Below are 10,251 nucleotides of genomic sequence, written 5' to 3'. Positions count from 1 at the left end.
ATGGGTCTTTGTACCCTGTTCCCTCATGCTCTTGAGGGCGAGCATGAACCTACCCAGAACAAGAGGACTGGACATTGATATTCATGTACGAAGACATCCTACATTGGTGGTGTCTGGTTAAGGTTTATCCTTAACCATGACCTCAGACCACAGACTAAGATAAAGTGATAGGACCAGAAAGCTAAGGGTATACACAGTTAAAAAGATGGCTTGTAGGAGTTTGCACAAAAAAAATAGGGTATAGCTTGGAGGAGCAGTTGGAGGTGTGGGGTAGGTGGAGGTAGGATTGGATGGGGTAGGACTGGTTTGGGTTTGAACCTCTCCTCATCGAAGGCTGAGGCAGACCCTGATGTGGCAGGAGAGGCTGTGGCTATGAATTTTTGAACTGTCCCCTGTTGGCTTTCATCAGTTGAACCATTTTTGTGCCTGCACCGTTTCTATAATGATTGGTTTGATGGTTGAGCTCCGTGCTTTGAGCTGAACCCTCTTTACCCAGTCCCGCAGTTACACCATCTGAACCTTATCCTTTGCGGTTGCCACAGAGGCACAGTGAAGCTTCGTGGCCGTGTTGTGCAGCTTGTCGGCACCGGGCATGTGGTTTTTCTTTTCCTTTTATTTTTCTAGTGTCTTTACCACAAAATAGCCGCTTTTGGAGGTTATATAAAGAGATGGGAGCTTGAAAATCCTTTGACTTCTCTGGAAATAGTCTACATGATACAAGAGGGTGGAGATTTCTGGAGTTTCCAATCCTGGTGCTCCAGGCCAAAACGTTGTTGCATCCCAGTTTGACCTCAGTTATCCTTCCTATGCTTCCCATTTCGAAGGCTGGGTCTTAGTCACAACTTTTCTTTCTTCCCTGCTGCATTGTTTTTTAAAAATTTATTTGAATAGCCTTCCTTAGGATTTTGAACTGCAGAGCATAAATTGGAGCCGAGATCCCTGAACGCGCTTGTTTGCTTTTTTTTTTCCCATAGGTTCCTTAGAAAGCCAGCTTGGACGGCATGCAAAGTTGTGAAATATCTGGAGACAGCACGGATGATCCTCTTAGTAGTGGCCTACGGAGAAAACGACAGCCTCGAATAGTAGTTATCGGTGCTGGGCTTGCAGGCCTGTCCGCAGCGAAAGCGCTCCTGGAAAGCGGTTTCACGGATGTAACTGTCCTTGAGGCAACCGACCGCATCGGAGGCCGCGTGCAAAGTGTGAATCTTGGTAAGAGCGGCATTCTGGGAGTCGTGTAATAGCTCGTAATCCCGCTGGCCAGGCTTTGTATGGTTCTGAGGTTGATTTGACCTCGGAAACGTGGGTTTTCAGTCCACGTCAACCTGCAGAAGGTTGTTTGAGGTGTGATGGTGTCAGGAACGTATCCTTGGGCTCTTTGCAGGGTGGGTGGGTGAAGCTGAGCTGCCTTGTGCATCTTTTCTGAGGGGGGGCTGCTCCAAAACCACGTTTCTATAAATGAAAGACCTCAGTGATGGTTTTTATTCATTCAGAAGAGCTCTATGTAACAGGTCTGTGATTAAATCCCGGCATTGAGACTCTCAGCTCAAGAAGGACAGGGAGGTGCTTGAAAGAGTCCAGCAGGGCCACAAAGATGATGGAGGGAGTGGAGCATCTCCTGCTGAGGAGCGGCTGAGGGAGCTGGGGCTCTTGAGCTTGGAGCAGAGGAGTCTGAGAGGTGCCCTCATTCCTGGGGATCCATTTGGAAAGGGCAGTGTCAGGAGGAAGGAGCCAGGCTCTGCTCTGGGATGTCCAATGCCAGCACAAGGGGCAATGGTCCCATGCTGGAGCATAGGAGGTTCCAGCTGAAGATGAGGCCAAAGTTTGTGAGTGTGAGGGTTATGGAGCACGGCCCAGGCTGCCCAGAGAGGTGTGGAGTCTCCTGTGGAGACTGTTCCTGTGTGACCTGGTCTGGTGATCCTGCTCCAGCAGGGGGGTTGGACTGGATGATCTTTCGAGGTCCCTTCCAACTCCTGAGATTGTGTGATTCTGTGAATGAGACAGTTTCCACCAACGTTTTCAAGCTCGACTCTTGCCTAGGAGCAGTCAGTGAATCTCCCCGCCGTTTCGCAGTGACTCACATTGCTCGCAAAGGGACAAGCTCCAGGCGATTCTGTGTCACAAATAGCCCCATTCATTTCCCTAGAGCTAATTTACTGTGGAGGGCACTGCCCACTGTGAATCAGGCTGCTGGAAAAACCTCTTCAATGTCTCCTTTCATCCTGACTTGCAGCTTTCCTACCTTTGTGGCTTTCTTTCCCAGTGTGTAACTGAGGTGCAGACACTGGGTATTTAATCTGCTGTCAATTGGAAAGGCTTGTAAGATCTCTAAATGCAAAACTGCTGGAGCAAACGCTACCCTTTGCAGCACGAAACTTCCCCTGGTATCCCGAAGGGCATTGCCTGTCTCTTCTCTGCAGGAGGCAAAAAGCTCTTCGCTTTTTGACTGAATTACCTTCCTGACTTCCATTAGCTGCTTCTGTTTCTGATCCCATTCTCTATTTATTAACTTTGGCCTCTTTGTGCCCTCTTTTCTTGTCATTTCTCAGGTGCTTACATCACTTGCTGTATTGTACTCGATCAGCTCGCCCCAGTAAATAAACAGCAGCGTCCTATGAACTTTCAGAAGGGAAATGAATGAAAAGGCAGTCGGATAAATGTAATCTCCCGTGTTTGAATAGGGCACTTTACATTCTGCCGAGACTTGGCATAGAGGTTAGGATGGGAAGTGTGTCCTTTGCTCACAATACCCTGTGTTTAAAAATACCCTGGATCATGTCTGTGAGAGGAGGGAAGTGTTAAAAGCTTGAAATCTTCAGGGAATGATATATCATTTTGCCAGTGCACCTGTGTAATACTTTTTATTGTACTCACATTGGGAGCAGATCTCTCCCCTTTGAACACCTTTGCTGGCTACTCCTATCTTTGCATTTGCTGGGTATCTGCCTCCTGTTCGTGAACATTTCTTAACTGGTATAAGATGAGCAGGCTTTTCAGTCTGGTCTTGCAGTTTGGAGGTTTGCAGAGCAGAGGACTGGAATCCGAAGTCTTAATCTTTAATACTTTTCTTGAAACTACAAGCTTTCTATCTCTGAACTATCAAAGTTACACCGTGGGGGTATGGACTGCAGCTCTCTCAAGTGGGTCCATCTTCTACCCTCCACATTCACATGCACTTCACCCAACCTATTTTGGAGCTCTGTTGGGTGGTGAAATCCTCAGAAGCGGCTGTAATCAGAACCTCCATCCTCCCTGGCACCACGGCAGAAGGGCAGCACCATCCTGGGCTGTGTTTTCTTCTTCTGTACTCCCTGAAGCAGCAAGGGGTGTGCAGGACCTGCTCATCTCTCTGAACCGGCTATAGCTTACAAAAAGCTGTTACAGAAGTGGTTCTTCCAGGTCTTCAATGTACAGTGCTTTGATCTGCTTGTCTAAATGGCCTTTAATTGTTAAATTTCTAAAGATCCAGTTTAAATCTTTAGCAGAGCCATGGTGGCAGCCTCTCAGGGTTATATTATAATTTTTCCACTCTCACTGAGCCATACTGTGTCATGCAGAGGACTGTATTTTCCCTCAACTGCATGGATTATGTTGCTACTCAGCACAGGGGAATAATTTGGATTTTCAGAGGTTCGGTTCGTCGTCTCTAGCACAGATGAGGCAGGGGGGTTGTGTGTTTGTGGGCTGTAAGTGTGTTTCTTGATCTGTAACATCAGGGGGGTTGTGTGTTTGTGGGCTGTAAGTGTTTCTTGATCTGTAACATATGTATCCACTGCAGATACATCACGACAGGATGCCCAAGACATAGGCAGGGCTGCAAAGGGAAATGTGAAAGTTCCTGTGTGTATTCAGAAGGCTTGGTACACAATCTGTGCGTTCCTTTGGAAAATTGCTGGTATGGTATTTTGTTGTGCATAGGCTTGTTTTGACTGCTGCTTGTGCCTCAGTAATTATATCCACAGAATAGGAAGCAGATTCTTTTAATATTTTGGATGTACTGGATGATTCATTAATACTTGAAACTAAAATCTTTTAAGGCCCTGAAAGTAAATTAGCTGTCTCTGTTTGAAAATACGTTATTTAATTGTACACTTTTAAAATCACTTCTCATGTAACTTACGCTTAGGCAACAGCTGCCTTCTCTGCTTGGGAGTGAGATAGCAAGTTTCTAAGCATTACAGGCACGAATGACTATTTTTAATGTCTTGGTATTTGATTATATTCCACACAGCTACCGAAAACAGGAGAGCCAGGAACACATCGAAATTGTTACCGAGCGTCAATACAGTGGGACTTGCAGGCGTTATTCTTTTATTTCAAGGTTCAGGTGCCCCATAAATAAGAGGAAGAGGATTGTTAGTGTGACAGAGCGAGCTCCTGACACAAAGCAGCAGGCAGCGTCCCCGCTGCCGCTCTGGCATGCGATGACTCGCAGGAGGATTGCATTAACAAGGTGACTGCCACATGCAGTATTTATGAGCTTTGTACCTTTGCCTGCCAGCCTGCAGCAGGCATTTCCGCTCGCCCAGCTGCTCTGGAAGTGTGTGGCAGTTTTTCGGCGCCTTAAATATTCACGCGTTTGTGACTCGGTGCTGCGGACCCCGAAGCACACACGTTGTTTTGGGTACGCAGAGAAATCTGCTCTCACGTTCTGTAATGCGTATTTTGAAGGGCATCAGCACATTCCTTAATGATGAGGTGGTTGCTTGTAAAACAAGATACGTGGAGCTTCCCTTGAAGGCAGCATTTCATGGAGCTTTCACCCATTAAGCTTGCCTGTGTTACAGCGTAGCGCCGCAGCGTCTTTCTGCCTGAGCATACATTTACATGTTAAACAGCATTTGATGACTGGTAACTGCATGATCCTCTCTCCGTCAAGCAGGATCCGATTAACTAACCCACTTAACCGGGCGTTCGCGCACCTCTGCAGAGCGAGCTGCACGGTGCCGCGTTGGCTGGGATGTGAGGAGAGCGCGGCTTCGTCAGACTTTAAAACAGGCAGCTTTGAACTTCGGAGAATCTGTAAAAAATGTGGGTGGAGGACGTGACCAAAGCTTATTTTTGGCAGCTCCTTTCAGCTGCTGAGCATCTCCCTGCACTATCAGCCCAGCTGTGGTAGCACTGGTTTAGAGTCGGAGCCCTGGTGCAAACCCCATTAGTTATAAGGAAGGGAAAGCCTGGGCTGATCAAGCTCTTTGTGTTTTGCAGGCAGAGGTGATGAAGACCAAATGTGTTTGGTGTCAAAGAACCTGATTTTACATTTTCAAAGGCATAAATAATCAGATATAACCTGTTGACTCATTTGGGAAATGGAAATGCCTTTTTATATTGCAGTTGATCTGAGGTTTATTTGTAAATAACCTGCATTTTTAATCACAGGACAAGGTTCAGTATCCAGGTCAATGTTGCTATCTTGGGGCAATCTCCATTTGCCTACGTGCCTCCTGTGTCTGGGTATCCATCCCCTCCTCTCGAATACGGTGCATATTTGAAGTCTTTATGTACTCTATTCTTTCCCTGCAACTATAATATTTATGTAAATACGCTTCTGTGTCCTTTTTGCAATAGCACAGTGTGGCTTTTTACAGCTGTTTTCCTTCCCATACCCCTTTCACTGGTGCTTGGCTTGTTCTGCAGCACATCCTCTGCTCTCTGATCGTGTTCTTCAGCGCAGGTTTAGTGAAGATGATTTAGAAAGGCCAGGTAGCAGCTGGCAACAACCATGACAACAACTGGAAACCCAGAATATTCTGTATTTCTCCTGAAAAATCAGAGGTGTGTCATTGCAATGTCTCTTTATTGGAAACATCCCATCCTTTCAGCACTGTCTGAACTTGGATCCTGAAGTACTGGCTTGAAGATCACTGGCGTTGCCTTTGTCTAACAGAGAAAGCTCGCTTAAATGATGTTGAAACACCTGGTGTCCTTAGGCAGTTGTTCTGCTTTGGCACATTTTCTTTAGGGTTAACAATGGGCTTCAGTAACTGATCTGCTTGGTTTACTCCCCCGCAGGGCACGCCACTTTTGAACTGGGAGCTACGTGGATTCATGGTTCGCATGGAAACCCAGTCTATCATCTAGCAGAAGACAATGGTTTACTTGAAGAGACTACTGACGGCGAGAGAAGCGTCGGACGGATCAGTCTTTACTCCAAGAATGGGGTGGCGTATCATCTTACCAACAACGGGCAAAGGATCCCGAAAGATGTGGTTGAAGAATTCAGTGATTTATACAACGAGGTTGGTATTCAGCTGCTTGGTCAGGCTGTAGATTTGCCTGAAACACTGGGATCCCTTGACAGTTACAACATTCTGGGTACTGGGCAAAGGTAGAGCACCGGTAATATCTTTTAATTTCTTCACCAAAATTCTACACTGAGTTTGCTGTCATAACTGTACCCAACGTGTCCCTGATGTGGGATTAACTCAGTGTTGTTAGGAAGAACGATCTTTCCACATTTGTCATCAATTTAAATCACTTCCAGCAACCGTCGCTGGGGAGATCCAGTCATTCCCTCTAGAAAGTCGCTATTTAATTAAAAGGGTAATGGAGGGATCGAATTACTAAACAAAGTAGAACGCAAAACTTAGCAACAACCAGCTAAATATTGTAGCCCTGTGACGTTTTAGTAACGTTGTAAATACCAGAGTGTGCTGTGGAGTGTGCCAAAGTCAGCGCAGCATCGTAGGAAATGCAGGTTTTCTTGCACCAGAAGGAAGGGAACATCTTTTCTGGTGGATTCAGACCAGCACAGGCTTCAGTTCAAGTTTATTTTAGCTTCTTTTCTTAATGTTCAGTGACCTTCTCTTCAATTGGTGTGGATGAGGGCTTCAGTATGTGACAGGAGAGCCAAACAGTATAAAACCCAACCAGACTACTACAGACACAGAACCTAAAAATACGAAACAGAAGCCTGGAAGATGGAAGTGAAAATGCATTTTTAGTGGAAAGATTAACCTCTGCTAAAGAGGCAATGAGCCAATGTTAGACAAAAAGGGTCAGATTCACTTTCACGTGACTTGGCATGGCTGCTGTCGTCGTAGTGTTTCTGCCAGAGGGAAAATGGAGTTTCTTACTAATTTGTGTGTTAAACGCATACGAAAGATGGGTATTAGTTCTGTCTGCTTGCAGTAGGCAGATTTGGCCTTAGGAGGAGTGAAGTGAAAGGAGGAGGCTTGCCAAAGTGAATTATAATTATTCCCCTCATCTTATTAATGTCATGAAGTACATTTAGGGGGTCAGTGCAGAATGTCTGGTCCTCCAGGTAATGTGATCTTTCAGTGGGTTGTGTAAAATTACTGTTTTCATCAGGCTGTAGCCGTGCCTTAAACCTTCACATTTTCCTCTGACAGTGGATTTCACCAGTATTTGACACTTGGCTAAGCACACACTGGATTCAGGTTGCTCTTGTGTTCTTTAAGAATATGTCCATGAGCATTTAGAAAGCCATCAAGGGAAAAGTCACTATGGCCTGTAAGGTATTACCAAGAATTGGTGGTGAGGAGCAGAAATAAGGAATTTATTTTGTTTGGAAAGACACTGGGGCTCTGAACCAGAATCTGTAGTGGGATGCCACAAAATAATTTCAATTTGTGAGAGGGGTCATAGGAATTTCAAAGAAACTTCATCATGGAAGATGTTCAGCAACTCAGGGCAGGGAGGGAATTCATGGAGAAATGCAGGTGGAGATGATTACATATACATATACAACATATATGTATCTATATATCTATATACACGCACACACATATATAAAATATATATTAAAAAATTAGATGTATATGCATATATATATGTATATATAAAAATATATAAAGCTTTACCCATTATTTAAACAAATAATATAATAATAATTAAAAAAATCTGAACAACTTATTTCTGGATTAAAACCAGAACCAGACCCAGCCAGGAAAACAAGACAGGTAAGATGTGTGTAGAGCAAGATAAACACCAGCTAAGACTAGAAGAAGAGAGAGGGAGTAAGTGAAGTTACTGCAGAGAGCAGCATTATTTCTGTAAATGGCACACGGCCAGGCTGTGTGCAGGGCTCGGTGATCATCCTGTCTCCAACACGAGAGGAGACTCCGAAGTGAGAAGAGAATGCAAAGATGAGAGCTACTTAGCTTCGAGATTCAGCCGATAAGGTAAAGGCCCTAACAAGGTGCCAGTGTTTTAGAAATGATTAATTTGGCAAATCTACCCTGTCTTTTGAAGCAAGAGGAAGGGGGGCAGCCAGTGACAGGGGAGAACAACGCATTAAAAGTTAATCTCCTTGACGCAACACGTAATTAGCTTATCGTTGCCGCAGGATATCTTTATCGCTAGGAGACAGAAAAGGCTTTCACATTTATGCACTGTAAAGATGTCTGCAGCTACAATTTGCGATTAAAAAATATGTAAGGGGCAGCTGAAGCCAAGCAGAGGACATCGGCCAACCTCTGAATTGCTGCTGCTGGGGACGTGCTTTCTCTGCCGTCCTTTGACGTGCGCTGGCATTTCTTGTGGGGACAGCTTGGGGTTTTGTTGAGCTTCTTGTCCCAGCCTTTCTGGGGTGTCAGAGTGGACCATCCTTAGGGATTTAAGACAGCTGTGCTGCATAGGAAAAGTGGGAATGAAGGTGATCCCCTGAAAATCTCCAGTTAAAAATGACTGTGTGGAATACAAGCGTCCCGGCAGGTGGGCGGTCGGGGACACGTGCAGCAGGTGTGTGGATTTGGGGACCTTTTCCTCAGGCATAAGGTGCAGAGAATGTTTCTGTTTACACGTGCTGAGTCTTCCTGGTGCATTTCTGGTGGTTTTTTTTTTTCCTTCCTCCCCCACCAGCATTTTTTTTGCATTTTCCCTAGAGTCCATTCCATCACTTGTTTTTCATGCTGTTTGGCCAGTGCTCTCTTTCTTTAACTGATGAAATGAGTACTGGGGAGGAACAGTAGGAGTTTGGTCCACTTCTGCATCTCTGATTTTTTGAGGCGGCAGGTTTGTTGAGAGGTTTTGTTAAAACATCTTGAAGTTGTCCAGGATAAAAAGCCATCTTACAGATGCCCAAATCCTGAGGTCAGGCTCCTCCTTTGCCTTGTAGGAGCTCCCAGACCCTTCTCAAAGTCTTGGGACAGCAATCTTGTCATCACATCATCTCATCTCTCAGGCTGCATCACCCCTTCAGCAGAGGCTGAGACAGCAAAAGCTGTGACAAGTGCTGTCCTGAGCCGAAAAAAAAACCCCAACCAAAACAACCAACAACCACATGATGGATGCAAAGCTTAATCAGGCACAGAGCACTGGCATTAACAGTGGAAAATGTGGTCTTGAATGGACGGGGCTAAACTGGTCAGGGTTTCAGATGCCTGCCCCCCCCTGCACAGCCGGCTCCCTTCCCATGCACTCACCCTGCCCGTTGTGTGCTGCTGCTGCTGCCGTGTGCTCCAGCTCTGCTTCTCCATCTGGACCTCTCCATCCCCACTTATCTTGTCATCTGGACACTGAATTTTAGGGCATGCAAAGCACAGAGGGTCTCCCTTGAGTGTTTCGCTTGGGTACGTGGAATCACTGAAGCTGGACCCTGGCACGCTGAGGTCTCTGTGTGCTGAATTTTCCTGGTGTGAAAGGCAAGGCACCCCGGTACCTCCAGGGCTTTGTCTTGCTGCTTCATTTGGAGGGTCCTTACACTTTTTCCAGGCACTTATCCAGCCTTTTTTTGGCTGACTTCTTCTACTTCAGTACAAGTTTTGCTTCTTTTTGTTTGTGGTAGCCTGAATCTTTAGTAGCTGTTGGGATGTCTCACAGCATCCTTTATTTGGTTACGAGGAAGCGAGGCAGTTGATCTGCTCAGCTCCTCATTTCTGTAACAGAAAGTGCCCTGTGAGAGGCTGTTGCACTGCTGTGAAGTCAGTTGGGATCTATCACAAGCTTGTGAGTGAGGTGACCCAAATCCTCCTCTGTGAGACCACCAGCAACCTGAGCAATATCTCAAGGAAGGTCTTTGGTCCTGCATAGAAGCTACCTGGATTTCCAATCATGCATTGATCTGTGATTCTGTCAGTTCATTGCCAACCATGAGATGGGGCATGGAGCCTGCTGTGGGCAGGACAGCTCTCCAGCCACTCTTATTTTAAGATTATCCTTCTTAGACCATGTGTTGTGTAGGGCTGGCACTGCTCAGGGTCATCTCCAGTCCCTTTGGTCAGGCTCTCAGAGGAAGGGGGCACCAGCACTGCAAGGTTCCCCAGGGTGAGATGTGCTTGCCACGTATTCATA

General features: G+C 45.9%; 1 protein-coding gene across 2 annotated transcripts in view; it reads left to right on the top strand.

Moving 5' to 3' along the window:
- The first annotated feature begins 970 nt into the window (after positions 1–970).
- Positions 971–10,251, top strand: part of SMOX (spermine oxidase) — a 24,303-nt gene continuing 15,022 nt past the window's right edge. For both annotated transcript variants that reach the window (XM_010185628.1, XM_010185627.1), the window contains exons 1-2: positions 971–1,209; positions 6,010–6,236. In XM_010185628.1, coding sequence (XP_010183930.1) covers positions 1,002–1,209; positions 6,010–6,236 — 435 coding nt within the window. In that variant the 5' untranslated portion in view covers positions 971–1,001. The remainder of the gene's footprint in view (positions 1,210–6,009; positions 6,237–10,251) is intronic.

The sequence above is a fragment of the Mesitornis unicolor genome, unplaced genomic scaffold (genome assembly GCF_000695765.1).
Source record: "Mesitornis unicolor isolate BGI_N332 unplaced genomic scaffold, ASM69576v1 scaffold22135, whole genome shotgun sequence".
Lineage (NCBI taxonomy): Eukaryota > Metazoa > Chordata > Aves > Mesitornithiformes > Mesitornithidae > Mesitornis > Mesitornis unicolor.
The sequence above is the reverse complement of the archived record's forward strand: the minus strand, read 5'-3'. Positions and strand labels throughout refer to the sequence as shown.